We start from the raw sequence: 16,933 nt of genomic DNA, 5'->3' as shown, positions 1-16,933 counted from the left end.
TCTTATCTTCAGTCCTGTCCCCACATCACCGTTGATCTTTCCCTGTTATCTCAGATTACTTTTCATTTTCTATAATTTATAAAAGTGGGAACATAATATATGTGTTCTTATTGTTTATTTTACTCAGCACAAATAGTTGTGAATACTCTTATATTATTGTGTGTATCAAGAATCCTTGGTTTTAATAACAGGTTGCATTTAAAGAATGATCATAGCATGATTGGCTTATTTATTAAGCTGATTTGTGATATTGGAACTGTTTCCAGTTTCTGGTGTTACAATAAAGCTGATACTTGTCTTGGAGATGCAGAGAGATGAGAAGCTGGGGAAATGCTTCTTATTTACTGTTCTTAAAACAGCCTCAAAATGTGACCAGTTGCACATTATCAAAATCTCACCAATATATCAGATAATTATAGAACGAAGACAGCAACAAATTTAAATCTTGGAGAGACAGAAATGCTCACAGAATATCAAAGAATAAGAATGTTAATCCTGACATAGGTTGCTGACTGGAATAACATCTACTACAAGATTAAACTAGAAATGGATGCCTTGAGGTGGAGTGTGGTTGGGGTGTAATCGTGTCCCAACGTCTAACTATGTCGCCAGGTTCAGCGTGGTCCTGCTAAAGTGTGAGTCAGGTGGTGTTACCTCTCTATCCACACAGGTGTGTCTTCCTACCTGGGACAGCGCAGGATTCCTGCCTGAGCTCTTAGGTCCTCCTGCATCCTGGGGAGGAGGACCTTGGCCCTGGGCTTGGATCTGCACTGTTTCATAGCATCTCCGTTCACAGTGTGACCTTTGTCCCCTCATCCAGTCCCACTGTGCCATATACTTACCACATATGAAATGATGAAATAGGATCGCATGAGGAAATGAATAATCACGTTCCAGGTGCTGACTGACGCACAAAACCCTGCCAAAAACCCTTGACAGTTTCCACTGACAGCAGCTCTTTACTTTGTTCACCATCTCTGCTTAGGGAGGGCCTGGAAGGGAAGCCCACCCTGCCCCATGCAGGGTCGCTGTGAGAGGCTCAAGTTCAGCTGCAGGACCTGCTCCTGTGATGCACACTCATGTGTGAGGGAGGGTGACCCTGATTGTAGGCTGGGGCCTGAGCCGGGTCTGAGGACTGGGCCTTGGGTCCACCTTGTGTGGACATTGCTTGGGCTCTGACTTCCTTTCAGCACGATGCCTGGGACAGCTGAGTGGTCTCTGCATCAGAGCCCTTCCTCCTTGCAGTCACTTACACACGTAGACAGACCTTAATGTAAGACCCCAGACGTCATGCTCGTAATATTAACATAACTGGCTTGAAACTTATATCTCCATCATCGACTGCCCGTGAATTATTGTGGTCTCTTCATTTACAGTTGAGAAAAAAATGGAAGCAACAAATACGTTCTTCCATAAATTAGTACATAAACAATGCGTGAGGTATTCATGCTGTGGAATTTTATTCAGCAATTTAAATATTTAACTATTATACCATGAAAGGACCTGAGAGAATCCTAAATGCATATTGCTATTTAAAAATTCAGTCTGAAAACGTTCAATTTCACCTATTTCACATTTGGGAAAATTTCAGTCTATATCTAAAGCAAGTGGATGAGCATTTAGCAGGAATTGGGGAGAAGTTTGATATGTGAAACATGGGCAATATTTAAGGACAGTGAAATTCTTGTCTATGAAATTGCAGGGGTGGAAACATTGCACTATGGACTTGTCAAAATATATAAAGTAATAGCAGAAAGAGTGAACCTTATTGAATATAAATGTAAATTTCATTTATGAGTCAGAGACTCAAGGATGGAATGATGCACACTGTAGAGTTGATACCTAATATTATAGTGAATTTATGAATTCACATGTCTGAAGATGGTGGGAAAATAGGTTTTGACCTAAGTGACTTTGGAAATGAGTGGAGTCTGATGGGTAAGTTGTTAGCCACTGCATGTAAGCACTAGAGCCTGGTGGATAATGGTATTTCCATCAGGAATCAGGCTAAGCATTCAGTTACTACTGTGAATGTGGGATTGAACAATTAGTAGCTGTATGGCATCGGTGGAGCCAGGCTTCTCACTGTTGGATGGAAAGTAACAGACAAGCAAGGTGGAAAGGCTGGATTTAACCATGTGATGTTGCACTAGGATCAGAGATGTAAGAATGATCTCACTTTTACCTTAACACATGTCAGAAGGTGAGATACAGAGATAGTTGCAGACGTGTGTGTGTATACATGGGGTAGTGTACACAGATATATTTCCAAGGTTTTTTAGCGTATAGGGTCTAGAGCTAATGCTCCCAGTAGACAGGACACCAGCATTAGTATCCTAATACCCAATCTTCTGATTCCTATTACTATTCTCCAGAAAAGGATCCGCAACTCAGCTGCGGCTTGGCTAATTCTAGGGCCAGAGAAGAGCATACACATGATTATTCTGAAGATTCTTGTAGCACCAGAAAGTAAGGAAGTGTTCAAACAAATGGATGGGGGCCCGTAAAGAGGATACAGGAGACAATCTGAAAGAGCTTCCCATGGTTGACAAGTGGTAACAATTACAGAAGGAAAGAAAATGCCTTAGTATATAATCTTCACACAAGGTATGAATCAAATACCTTGATTCATACTTATAGAAAGAGATTGAATAAATATATCTAATGGGGAAGGTAGGAGCAATCTCCCTTAAGGAATAACTTCAGGAACCTCATCATGGTCATCCTCCCTTCAAGAAGGTGGACTTAACCCTCCATCCCTGAAAGTGGCCTGGAGTATGGCCATGGCAGAAATTATGTGTGTCCTTGAGTTTCATGATGAATCTTTAGGTATAATATCCCAAACATCATTCATAAAATAAATTTGTAATTTTTCTGTATCCATTAAAATTTCTCTCCTGAAAACTAGAACAGCAACAGTAACGATAACTTCACTGAGAAGGGAATTAGGCACAGACGTGGAGAATGTGCTTTCTAGTATCATATTTATAAAGGATTTGTATCATGAATATACAGTCACAGCACAGCTCAACAACAGCAACAAAAAATGAAAATAATGAACACTTTGCCCGTGATCTGAAGATGCTTCCGCAAAGAAGAGATAAAAGGTTTTCACAAGATTCTTCATTAAGGAAACATAAAAGAACACGATGATGGGATATTGATACTCACTTATTACAACAGTCAAAGCAGAAAATACTAAGAAATTCAAATATAGGGGATGGTGTAGAGCAAAAGGCCCCTCATCTGCTTGCTGGAAGGAAAGCCAATGGCCGCCAGTTGGAATATATTTGTCGATTTCTTAGAGAGAAAACCAGACACTCACCATGGGATTGAGGAGTGAGCTAGAAAAGTATTTACAAAATTTGTTTGAATATTTATGTTTATTCAAATAACTTCATACGGATGCTTGTATCATCTTTACACCTTCGAGCCTTTATCACTACCTAAAAAAGGTTATGTAGTCAGTTTTTATGGTTATTTTCCATATGGTTAGGATATACCTGTTTCTGTTCCCTTTTATCTATCTCTCTATTTTATCTAATAATCTATTATCAATCTCCACACTAGATAACAAGGTACAGGAAACACAGCCTACATGTTACAGCCCAGCCTGTGTCCCGACATTTTCAAAGGTCCTCTGAGCAGAAAATGACTGCAGTGCTATATGGACATCAATTTCTGAATATCAACACGACTCATAGTATTCAAGTGAAAGGCATTGCATGAGGCAGGGCTGGAGAGATTGTCAGGACGAGAGGATTAGGAAATCCGTCTGATGGTGGAAAGCAGATTTAAAGTTCAACAGTAAAAATTTTTTATGTCATTAAATGATTAAAAACTTGACAACTAATAACAGAAAGTAATGACCTAATCTTCAAATAAAGGTCTCATGAAGAAATATTTCTGTGCGGCTCGTCCAAAGATAGATGGGGAAAGACAGAAAAGCCTGACTCCATGAAAAAAGTCTCAAGTTTAGGGACAAGAAATTTCCCTGGAATCATTGTTTCTTAGTTGCGGCATGTGTACTCTTAGTTGTGACATACATGCGGATTTATCTTCCCAACCAGAGATTGAACCTGGGCCCCCTGCATTGGGAGCTCAGAATCTAACCACCCACTGGGCCACCAGGGAAGTCTCTCCCTGGAATTATTACGGTTGAAGCCTGCAGGGGCGGCAATGATCAAGGGGAGAAGCCACAGCTTTAATAAAAAATCCCTCCATGACATCTTCTGCATCTGCCCTGAAATAGGTCCTCTTGTTTCCTGATGACCCTGCGCGCCCCCTGGTGGTTTGAGCGGCCCCTGCAGGGACGGTCATGTCTGGACTCACCCTGACTTCTCACTGAACCTCCTGGGACAGTAACACAGGGCTGTGTCCTAGGTCATCACGGAGCTGAGCTGCAGGGAAAACTGAATTTGTGAGGTGTCTCTGGAGGTGGAGAGTCATTTCTGGAGAGACAGCCAGTGTGCTGTGCTATTCCGAGACCCAAAGCACCCCAGTCACCCCAGCCCTTTCCCTGGGGGCTGAGGGATCCAGTCCCAGCAGTCAGCACTGTTTGTGATGGAGAATCCATAGACTGAGCGGGTAAGGGAGAGGTTCTCCAATAGTCCTGGGTCCGATTCCTGCCCCAGCACGTGGGACAGGACACCTGGGGAAGGACAAACAAGGAGACACCCACTTCACAGATGTCACCCCATAACTCCACCTTCCTCAGACCCAGGAGATGCTCACAGCTGAGGGATGGCAGCAAGAGGAGGAATGACCAGAAGATTTTCATGTTCATTTTGATTAATGCTTTGACTTTCAGAGAGTTATGTCAGTGAAGGTGAAAACCCTGACTCTGAGTAGCACAGGTGCTGTGTTTTCCCCTTGAGCCTGGGTGTGATGTGCAGGCGGGAAGCATGTTTCCATATAAAGATGGTCACGGCTGGTCCTTCTCTAGGGCTGTGGAGGAGGGTGCTGGCTGAGATGCAGGGTGGACACAGCTTCATGTCACCTCTGAAGAATGGGTGATGTTTCTTTTCCAGTACGATACTTACATTTCCATATATGTCTATCTGCGTCTATATTATAGGTGTATTAGTTGGCTAGCGTGGCCGTTACAGAAAAACAGTTTGTGCAGCTTAAACAACAGCAATGGATTCCTCTCAGGCCTGGAGGCAAGAAGTCTAAGGTCACGGTGTCAGCAGGTTTGGGTCCTTCTCAGGCCTTTCTCCTTTGCTTGCAGGTGGACCTCTTCTCACTGAGTCCTCAGGTGGTCTTTTCTCTGTGTCTGTGTGCATCCCTGGTGTACTTGTCTGTTCATTATTCCTCCTCTGAAGTGTGACAAAGACCCCTGACCACCCCTTAGGCAACAGGCTCCTTGTAATTCTCTTCTCAACTAGTCTTGACCTGTGGGCGTCTGTATTTATATTTGCATGGCCAGGTTTTGTCAAGAGCCCTGCTAAGTGAGAATAATGAGAATCCCCTACCCTTGAACTCTGATCACCCGCAGTATTTGATCAAAGCCATCAAACCTCCTATCACCCACACAGTTTCTGATCACCCTGGTCTCCCTTTAGCAAGAGTCCTTTTGAGTCTATGTAACCAGAATCCCCTTAGCTTGTATTTCTTGTCTTAATAATTTCCAGTCCACTCCACCCCACGGTCTTCTTGGCCATAAGCCCCCACTCGCCAGGCTGTATTTGGAATTAAGGCAAATTTCCAAGGCTGCATCCCATATGCAGCAGCGAGTTTTGTCTTCAGGCTTTGGATGAGGTTTATATTGGAAACATGAGTATCATTTCACCACCCACGGCCATATAACTCATGCCTGAATGAAGCTGATCTGTCATGTACATTTTCCCTAGGTCCACTCACAGCCATTTGTACGTAGGGACACTAGAATGTTTCTCAGCCCTATGTCTGTCACTACTTTAAACAATTGCCAAGAATCACAGAGATGTGAAAAGCATGGCACTAATTTGACCCCAGAAAGTGCTCAATTACAGGACGGAAATTGAAACAAGAAAAGAGAGCATCACCTTGACTGACCTCAGCTGGGAGAGTGTGTGTGTGTGTGTGTGTGTGTGTGTGTGTGTGTGTGTGTGCGCGCGCGCATGTGTGTTGCATGATTCAAACAAGCAGCTGCCTTGTAAATGTCTGTGAATGACCAGAAAATGACAGTATTTATTTTGGGGTGCTCATATAAGCTAGAAGTAGGTGAATTTGGAGATATGGAATCTGTGAATAACGAGGATAATTGCATGTGCAGTATTGGAGCGCTCGGCCTTAGAGTCTATAACAATGCCTGCTGCAGAATTCAGAATGCTTGTGCAGGTTGCCTGAAAGCAGGACGGTGTGTCTCTTCCTTCCACATCTACAAAAGCCAAACAACAATTAATACTGTTTAAAAATCCCATGTGCACTCTCAGGATATTTACCAGTTTCACGGACTTCAGGCTCAAATTGAACATTATGGTGAGCCGCAGGGTTGTTCTGAGCTCCTTTGAGAAAAAGGTAAATCGAGAAATGGAAAACACCCTTAATTTTTGAGTATTATATGTGTCTCTGCATATGAATATATATAAATACACAAATATAATAAAAATAAAAATTAAACAAATATGTACATGCACACAGAATTTTCTAGACATTTCATAATCCGCAACAATGAAACATTAGAATACAGAGCAGGGTCTCTGGTGGAGATCCAGGGCAGGAAGAGGAAAGCACAGGTTCTAACAAGAATTCCCTCCAAGCACCTATATGCACCTGCTGCAGGCCTCAGCCCTGTACTTGTTGGGTCCTGTGCGCCCCCTGGTGGTTACGGGTCTCCGTGCAGGGAGGTTTGTGTCTGGGCTCACACTGACTTCCCCTCACTGTGTCTCCGGCACAGTAATACACGGCTGTGTCTTCAGTTGTCAGGCTGCTCAGCGATAAGTAGACTTGGCTCTTGGAGGTGTCCCTGGTGATGCTGAGCCGGGACTTAAGAGTTGGGTTATAATATGCGCTTCCACCACTATATATCCACCCAACCGACTCCAGCCCCTTTCCTGGAGCCTGGCGGACCCAGCCTACAGCATAGCTGGTTAATGAGAATCCAGAGACAGTGCAGGTGAGGGAGAGGGTCTGGGAGGGCTTCACCAGGCTGGGTCCCGACTCCTGCAGCTGCACCTGGGACAGGACACCTGTGGACAGAGAGAACCACGGTGACTCATGGGCTCAGATGCAGCTTCCCCATGTGCTCACGTCTGAATCCCTGAGACACTCACCTCTGGGAGCTGACACCAGGAAGACGAAGAACCACAGTGGATTCATCTTCCTGCAGATGCGATTCAGGAAGCCCAGAAGTTCTCTTCAAGCCTGAGGAGAAACCCAAATTTAAGTGAACAGGTACTTTGCTTTCACCTTGTGGTCTAAGGGGATATTTGCATAAGGGAGGGACTTTTTTATAAAAAGCAGAAAGTAGTGAAGGGAGGTCCCAGTCTCTAGGGCTCCACCTGAGGAGGGTGCTGACTGTGCCCACAGAGAACTCAGCCTCCACCTGGGGACCCCTCCCTATGCCTGGGGGACTCTGTGTCCAGGAATGAAATGATGCTGAAGGGCGAGTCAGGAAATCAGCTGTGCTCAAGGATTAACGGCAGATTTGGGGAATAAATTTAAATCCCATGGATGTATATATTTCACATAAACACCCATCACACATTCCGGGTCCTCTAAGATGTCAGACACAGACTCCTTTTTTTTTCTTTTCTGCATGATCTCCTGTTTATTAGCTGGATGCGCAAGCGTTTGAGAGAAACCATACATGTGTAAATCACATTGAATTCAGACAAAGTTAGGTAAAATTTAATATTTATCATAATTCACAACGGACCTTGTGTTTCCCTTAACTTGGGTGAGCATTTTAAATTTTATCAAGAGTGGCTCTGGAGGTGGATTTATTCTTAACAACTAAACACACCATGTATTTTGTGGACAAGGTAGTCATTCTTGCTGAGATGGTCATGGATCCCAGCCCTGCTGACATGGCCAGTAGCCTGACCTGCCTGTGTCCTGTGCACAACTGAGTGTCTGCAGGAACATCGCGAGTTTCAGGGCTCCTTTCTTGCGGGTGGACGTTGAGGAATCCCCAGGGCTATCATGGTCTAAGAACAGACATCTCCTAGAAGTTCCTCAGGACTCCAACATGCTGGGCAGGTGACCTGGTCACAGTGCACAGACTCACTCCCTCTAGAAGTGTTCATTTCTAATTCTGTCACAGCCAGTGAAATTGGAGCTCAGGGAACACAGTTCCCACTGCACTGGGTGAGAGAACATGCATGATTCTTGGAAGTAAACCTTCACAGTGAATGGCTTGCAGAGTATGAGGGTGTCATGGTCAGAGGAAAGTCCTCACCTCAGGAAGCAATTTCCATAGAAAAGACCACCGGAGAGATGCTCTCCTGAGTCCCTGGGTCAGTGAGTCCTGGGACTGTGCCTGAGGTCATTTAAGTAAATGGTGCTGGAGAGCAGAACACAGCTCCATCGCCTCTTGCTGTGGGAAGTGAGGATGTGCCTTCACCATCTGCATTTCAGTCTGCAAGGTGTAAATTGGGGATCACGATGGTAATGGTATGTGTGAAATTTATAGTGGGTTGGCCAAGGTTGTTGAATGCTGACTTGAGTGTCATCAGTGATGTTACTTTTCCTGGGAACCAGAAAGACCAATGTGAGGCCCCATGTCTGACTGACACCCTGTCATGTAGCGCTGGCTCCACTCCTGCCCTGAGAGGTCACACCTGTGTGTCTGGGGCAGGTCAGCTCTCCCTCAGCCCAGTGATTTCACCTGTACACTGACTGATGTCGAGCCCGCTGTCTGTGAGAAGATACTTACTCCATACTCTTTCATGAACAGAGTACTATACTTCTAGCTTTTCCAATAATATTTGCAGAGGAAATTAAATACTAAAGCACCTGCCTGCTTGAATGTCGATAATAGGAGAGCCAACCACAGTGATATGGGCAAGAATCACAGGACAAGTCTGGACCCTGTCGTCACGACCTGAAAATGGAGCTGATGCGCTGTGGGATAGGGGAGCGGAAGGGATGGCATCTAAAACCTGGAACCAGGTGGGCCCTTTATTCCCCAGGTGGAAGAAGGGCCTGCATTTGTGCAGATGCCCCAGCATGTGACCTGCCCTTCTGAGCTGGTGGGTTAGAGGAGATCCAGCCAAATTCGTGTTAACATAGAAGGATATGTAACAGGTGTCTTTATGTTTCAGTGGGTGGCGGTGTGTTGTTAGGGCCTATTTAACCCTAGGAAAAATGTGTTCGGTCAGCAGAACTAAAAAAAGTTATTTTTCCTTTGTGGAAAAATTGGAGGGAATTATGTCTGGAGACTGGCTCATATGATAATGCTTGAGGGAATATGCATTAGAGACGCCCAGTGGGTGATGGGAAATGAAGTGGGGAGACTTAAGTCATCTCGCTCTGCAGGTTACCAGTGATGGTCACAGCAAGAGGGCCTGACCATCGTGATGGGAGGGAGAAGGGCTGATGGTGGTGGGTTCATGGGGGCCACGTGGACAGGTCCTTCTGACGGTCTCTGTGTTTTCCCTTATAAAATCTTGAGGGTATAAGCTCAGAATGAGGTGTGGGTTTCAGGGACATTGAGGCCACATGGTTTAGGTCATTTAGTTTGTTTGTTGGAATCACTGAGCAAAGAAGGAGCAGGAGCTATTCTTGGAAATCAGCAGCGTCCTCGTGTGATGTTAGATTTGTTGCCTTAGATGTTACTGACTGTAGAGACATTCGCTGTCCTCCCATTTCATCTTCTAGGTCCACTTGGAATCCAGTTTCAAATGTGAGGGATGTAATGAGACATTTGTTATGAAACAACAAGTTTTCTAAAATTTAAGAGGTATAAGTCAAAGTAATGGAAATGTGTTACTGAGATTGTAATTGTCAAACTCTTCTCTGGAGCAACATAAAATAAAATGAATAATAATATTTCAAGGAATTGATTTTGTTTTCAACCATTGCTAAATCCATTGAATGTTTCAAGTTACCATCATTCATAAACTCAGATCCATCACGGGTAAAATTTATCGTTAGGAAATGGTCACCGTAACTGATGGAATCTCACTCTCTCATCAAGGATCTATATCTCTGTGGACACACAGCACAGTTGTCACCAGCAACACAGGAAGGAGGGTACATCGGTACATTTCTACTTTTCCAGAAGAGCATCTCTGACGAAGTCCCCCCTCTGTTTACCGATTCCATCCTTCTAGTATCTGAAAGAGGCCTTTGAGTGTACTATGACATGCTCCCACATAAAGTTCCCATGGCTTAGGAAGTGAAAGTTTAACTTCACTTTTCATTGTAATAGAAACACAACAACTAATAATTGAGAAGTATAAAAAATACATTTGAAATTTACCCAGAGGCAAGCTAGAGATTGGAAGAAAATATTTGCAGAAGACATATCTACTATATCTGATTGTTATCTAATATGTACCAAGAAGCCTTAAACTCAACCATAAGAAAGAAACAGAAGGATTAAAAAATGGGCTAACATCCTTAACAGACACCTGACCAAATAGACAAAGAGTTTGCAAATAAGGCTGTGGGAGAACATATGTCACAGGGAAGTGCCAACCAGAACAAGGACATATCCCTGAAAACTTACAAGAGTGGATCAGATCAGGACTCTGAGAACCTTAAACACCTGCAGGATGTGCAGCAGCAGGAGGTCCATTCACAGGTGGTGGGATGCAGAACGGGATGCACCTTGGGACACATTTTGGGGGCTTCCTGCAAAACTAAACATACCCGTATCTATGTTTCAGCAGTAGTGCTCCTTTGTATGTATCTGAAAGACAAGAAGACTTTAGTCCAGAGAAAACCCTGCACACGATGCTTACTTAGTTTATTCATATTTGCCAAAATTTGGGAAAAACCAAGATGTCCTTTCATCAGGAATGACTAATAAACTGTGTACATCCAGACAATGGACACTGAAATGCCACACCGATTAGGAAGAAATATCGAATGGTGAGATGCAAATGCAGAAAAGAGATTCCAGAAGAACACACCTGGCAAGGTGATGTCAGCAGAATGACAGTGGCCGAGAGGACTGAGATTCCTAAGAGGTTGTACAGCGTGAGGCTGAAGACAAGACAACTTGGGTTTGTCAGGAGGGAAATCTCGTCCTCTGCCCCTCTTGAGTTCCTGAGGCTGGACTGATAATAAAACTAACAAAGACAGATTAACAGGAGAAAAGGAAACCATTTTAACCATAGGCATGGACGTGCCATAGAAATCGACCCAGAAGTGACCAAAGCAGGCAGCTTTTATATTTTTAGACAAAGATGCAATATTTGTGAGGAATTGGTAGGAGGAGGAAATGTGCGCTCTTGGTGCTCAATTAGTGAAGGACCTAAGCAGGGTTTGGGGGTGGCTAGTGCATTAAAGAAAGAGCAAGGTTTGTTCTTAGAAGCTTCCGGGCCTGAATTCCCCATCCCTGGTGATAAGAGTGCCCCTCTGCAATGGAAAGCAGGGTCCGGCTGCTCGGTGCTGGAAAGCCAATAAAGAGGCAAAGTTGGTAGAAAGGAAAGTTTGCTTTATTTTCGCTGCCTGCACCCGGGGGTGGGGGACAGACTTCTCCCCAAAGGTCACCCTGCACTGAAAATCTGTGGGAAAACAGTTTTACTGGCGGAAGGAGGGGCTACGGGCAGAAACGGCAGAGTCAACTGTGACAGTCGTCTTGCAATTGGCCATGTGGTGGTCTGATCAGCCTCATCTTGATTGTTTTAAGTAGAGTTAATCTTCAGTTCCAGGGTCGGTTTGTTCCCATTTCGTTGAGGCCAGTTCTTGGAATTGTGGCCGCTTATGTCATGGCTACAGTCTGGTCATCATGCAGTTAACGTCTTCCTCCTGGTGGGAGTTTCTGTGTCTATAAGACGGTTCACGGGCCATGGACAAGAATATTATCTATTGCCCTTGAGAGGAACTAAAGGTCCTTGACTTGCTTAGTGACTAAACTATTATTGTCTAGTTTTGTTGGACACTTGTCGTTCCTTTCTAGGTTTTCTCACTTCTCTGATTAAACTTACTATTGGGGTAAAATTTTGGCACAGAGAAATGGCAGGCATAGGGCATGGGGTAAAGGACCGTTTCACTTCCACCTCCAGGTACAGGGAGAGCACCTTTCACATGGGAGGATTATTTCTTGCTTCAGGGTGACAGGGAGGAAGGTCACTGGCTCTGTCTTCCGTCACTTTGAGGCATATTTTCGGGTGGCCTACCCTGGGCGCCAACACTCAGGGCCTCCTTTATTATTTTCTTTCTACATATGCACACCAAGCATGTGATGTAGGTAACGGTTTACTTGAATCCTACAGATGTGAAGCTAAAGTGCAGCCTGGAATTGGCACGTGATGCGCTGGAGAGCACCCATCAGCACACAGTGAGAGCTCGTATCCAGGCCTCGGCTTCTCCACCCTGGACCTGGCCTCCCCTGCAAAGGTTCCTGGACAGAGATGGGCCTGCCTGTAGGTCTGCAGGACTCTTCGTGGAGTGAGAACCTGAGTGATTTTCCTGCATTTTAGTGCTCACCTAAGACGCTGTGGTGAAGAAAGGAGAATAGATTTGTTTTCAGCAGCTTCAGAAAATTCATGTTATTATCCACCTGACTATAAAGTTTCCCTGCCAACTACATATTTGTCTATTGGTAATAGCTTTGACAATGAATATTTGACATAAAATAAACTGCACAGTAGAAAAGGATGCAGGACTTATTTAAGCATATAGGGATTCTACTGGGCCTGGAAGCAAGGAGCACATGTAGAAACACCCCCACCCACGTCCCCTCTCACTGGCATCTTTCCCAGAGACCCACTGAGGATCCGGGGCTGCTCAGCGCATTTATGCTTCTCATGCAAGAGGTTAGCAGGCAAGTGAACAGCCAGCATCCTGGCAGGCACAGCTGGTCTACAGTAGGGCAGGGCTGAGATATCATAATGAGGAAGGAAGTATATGTTTAACTGTTTATACATCTGCTGGGAGAGTTTTGAAACGGGTCAGTTTAGACAAGATTTACACAAGGGAAAACCTGAATATCTAACTTTGAGTCTCTGCCTTTCATATATGACATTTTTTCCCCTATTTCAAAAAGTCTTTGTAATTGAGAGACTGAATGTGTAAGTAAAGAACCATGGATGAGTACAGAGATGTTCCCCAGGGAAAACTGCTATATGGAGAGGAAACCACAGACCCTTAGAGGAAAGCAGCCCTTAACTACCATCTGCACCTGCTGCTGGGGCTGAAACACACACTTGTATGTCCTGAGTGCCCCCTGCATCCCTCCTCCTGTCTCCCTGCAAGGAGGTTTGTGTCTGGGCTCACACTGACTTCCCCTCACTGTGTATCTTTCGCACAGTAATACACGGCCGTGTCCTCAGATCTCAGGCTGTTCATTTGCAGGTACAGCGTGTTCTTGGAGTTGTCTCTGGAGATGGTGAATCGGCCCTTCACAGAGTCTGCATAGTATGTGCTACCACCACTGCTACTAATAGCTGAGATCCACTCCAGCCCCTTCCCTGGAGCCTGGCGGACCCAGCTCATGGCATAGCTACTGAAGGTGAATCCAGACGCTGCACAAGAGAGTCGCAGAGACCCCCCTGGCTTCACCAAGCCTCCCCCAGACTCCACCAGCTGCACCTCACACTGGACACCTGCAAACACAGAGACATCCTGGTCAGGAGACTGTCACACATCCACTGATTCCCTCACTCAGATCCACTCACATCATCAGTGTCTCTTGCTCTCCATACATTACCTTGTAAAATAGCCACAAGGACAACCCAGCTCAGCCCAAAGTCCATGGTGAGTGATCTGTCCTGAACCCCGAATGGAGCACGTGGGAATCTGGGGCTGGAGCTCCTCTCCCAGAGCTGCAGGGTCAGGGCTGGAGCTGCTTTATATCAGCAGAGGAAGGACCCTATTTGCATGACCTTCTAGTATATAAGAGGCTATGTCATTGAATGTCCTCAGAAAGGGCAGGGTCTCAGAGCAGGTGTGAGAGTCTTGGATTTTGTGGTGTTGATAGCATCTGGGAAATATAGCTTTCTTTGTGTGATTGTTCCAGAGTAAACACTTAGGACCCATATGTCATTTTACATATGCACACACGTCCCGTGATGTAGCTGTCATTGTTACCCTCATATTAGAGGTGTAAACTGCACCCAGAGGAATGGAGTGTGTGTATTGTGTCCAAGGAGAAACATGGGGTGACCGTGAGACCCAGCATCTGCACCTGAGCTCTGCGCCAGGCTGCTCCCTGGAACCTACTACAGGACAGAGATGGAGTTGCTGGGTGAGGTTGGCAGATCCCCCTCCTGTAATGAGGTCATGATGACTTTGCTCTCTTCTCGTGTTTGCCTAAAATGTATGGAGGGGGTCAGGGCTGATGAGAAGTATTTTCAGGAGTCTCTTATGTTTCAGTATCTTCCCTTCACTCCTTCCCTCCCAAGTCATGCATTTCTTTATTTGTAATTACTTTAACGAGGTTCTTGACATACAATAAAGCGCAGACACTCAGAATGAACACTCTGATAAATGCTGACGGAGGCATCAGCATTATCAGGAGAGAACAAATCACTTCCTCTCATTATTTTCAGTAGTTTCTGGGTTTCCTCCTTCCTGTCCCTTCTTATCTTCCGTCCTCTCCCCACATCACCGTTGATCTTCCGTGTTACTGCAGGTTACTGTTCATTTTCTAGAATTTATAAAAGTGGGAACATATTTTATGTATTCTTATTGTTATGGCTTATTTTACTCACCAAAAATAGTTGTGAATACTATCATATTTTTGTGTGTATCAAGAATCCTGGTTTTAATAGCAGGTTGCATTTAAAGAATGATCATAGCATGGTTGGCTTATTTATTAAGCTGATGTGTGATATTGGAACTCTCTCCAGTTTCTGCGTGTTACAATAAAGCTGATACTTGTCTTGGAGATGCAGAGAGATGAGAAGCTGAGAAAATGCTTCTTATTTACTGTTCTTAAAACAGCCTCAAAATGCGGCAAGTTGCACATTATCAAATTCTCACCAATATATCAGATTATTATAGAACGAAGACAGCAACAAATTCAAATTTTGGAGAGAGAGAAATGCTCACAGAATAACAAAGAATAAGATTGTTAGTCCTGACATAAGCTGCTGAATGGAATAAAATCTACTACAAGGTTAAACTAGAAATGGATGCCTTGAGGTGGAGTGTGGTTGGGGTGTAATCGTGTCCCAACGTTTCCTAGCTACCTCGGCAGTGTCAGCGTGGTCCTGCTAAAGTGTGAGTCAGGTGGTGTTACCTCTCTATCCACACAGGTGTGTCTTTCTACCTGGGACAGCACAGGATTCCTGCCTGAGCTCTTAGGTCCTCCTGCGTCCTGGGGAGGAGGGCCTTGGCCCTGGACTTGGATCTGCACTGTTTCATAGCATCTCCGCTCACAGTGTGACCTTTGTCCCCTCATCCAGTCCCACTGTGCCATATATTTACCACATATGAAATGGTGAAATAGGATTGCCCTCGGAAATGAGTAATAATGTTCCAGGTGCTGACTGTCACACAAAACCCTGCCACATCCCTTGAGAGTTTCCACTGACAGCAGCTCTTTATTTTGGTCACCATCTCTGCTTAGGGAGGGCCTGGAAGAGAAGCCCACCCTGCCCCATGCAGGGTCACTGTGAGAGGCTCAAGTTCAGCTACAGGACCTGCTCCTGCGATGCACACTCATGTGTAAGTGAGGGTGACCCTGACTGTAGGCTGGAGGCTCAGCCTGGTGTGAGGGCTGGGCCTTGGGCCAACCTGTGCAGACATTGCTTGGGCTCTGACTTTCTTTCAGCACGATGCCTGGGTCAGCTGAGTGGTCTCTGCATCAGAGCCCTTCCTCCGCGCAGTCACTTACACACATAGACAGAGCTTAATGTAAGACCCCAGACGTCATGCTCGTAATATTTCCATAACTGACTTGAAACTTATATATCCATCATCGACTGCCCGTGAATTACTGTGGTCTCTTCATTTACAACTGAGAAAAAATGGAAGCCACTAATACGTTCTTCCATAAATTAGCAGATAAACAATGAGTGATGTATCCATGCTGTGGAATTGTATTCAGCAATGTAAATATTAAACGATTATACCATGAAAGGACATGAGGGAATCCTAAATGCATATTGCTATTTAAAAATTTGGTCTGAAAACACTCAATTTCACCTATTTCACCTTTGGGAAAAGGCAAGTCTATATATAAAGCAAGCAGATGAGCATTTAGCAGGAATTGGGGAGAAGTTAGATATGTGAAAACTGGGCAATATTTAAGGACAGTGAAATTCTTGTCCATGAAATTGCAGTGGTGGAAACATTGCACTATGAAGCTTTCAAAATATACAAAGTAATAGGAGAACCTTTTTAAATATAAATTTCATTTAGAAGTTCAGAGACTGAAGGATAGAACGATGCACACTGTATAGATGATACCTAATATTATAGTGAATTTATGAATTCACATGTCTGAAGACAGTGGGAAAATAGGTTTTGACCTATGTGACTTTGGAAATGAGTGGAGTCTGAAGGCTAAGTTCTAAGCCACTGCACGTAAGCACTAGAGCCTGGTGGATAATGAATTTCCATCAGGAATCAGGCTAAGCATTCAGTTACTACTGTGAATGTGGAATTGAACAATTAGTAGCTGGATGGCATCAGTGGAGCCAGGCTTCTCACTGTTGGATGGAAAGTAACAGACAAGCAAGGAGGAAAGGCTGGATTTACCCAAGTGATGTTGCACTAGGATCAGAGATGTAAGAAGGATCTCACATTTACCTAACACAGGTCAGAAGGTGAGATACAGAGATAGTGGCAGACGTGTGTGTGTATTCGTGGGGTAGTGTACACAGATATA

The 16,933-nt window shown here is 44.6% G+C and overlaps 1 pseudogene and 2 gene segments (V, D, J or C); all 3 read right to left on the bottom strand.

The window, feature by feature from the left end:
* Window positions 1-4,328: 4,328 nt before the first annotated feature.
* Window positions 4,329-4,780, bottom strand: LOC103075645 (putative V-set and immunoglobulin domain-containing-like protein IGHV4OR15-8; annotated as a pseudogene).
* Window positions 4,781-6,768: 1,988 nt separating this feature from the next.
* LOC103075361 (Ig heavy chain V region PJ14-like) lies at window positions 6,769-7,329 on the bottom strand. The segment is given in 2 exon segments: window positions 6,769-7,172; window positions 7,257-7,329. Coding segments are annotated over 2 exon segments (450 nt in total).
* On the bottom strand, window positions 7,328-13,853 carry LOC103072486 (Ig heavy chain V-III region VH26-like). The segment is given in 4 exon segments: window positions 7,328-7,337; window positions 10,223-10,232; window positions 13,381-13,703; window positions 13,808-13,853. Coding segments are annotated over 2 exon segments (363 nt in total).
* Between the last annotated feature and the right edge of the window lie 3,080 nt (window positions 13,854-16,933).

This window comes from Lipotes vexillifer, unplaced genomic scaffold (assembly GCF_000442215.2).
Source record: "Lipotes vexillifer unplaced genomic scaffold, Lipotes_vexillifer_v1.1 scaffold650, whole genome shotgun sequence".
Taxonomy (NCBI): Eukaryota; Metazoa; Chordata; class Mammalia; order Artiodactyla; family Lipotidae; genus Lipotes; species Lipotes vexillifer.
Note: the sequence above shows the minus strand (reverse complement) of the source record. Positions and strands in the feature narration are given on the sequence as shown.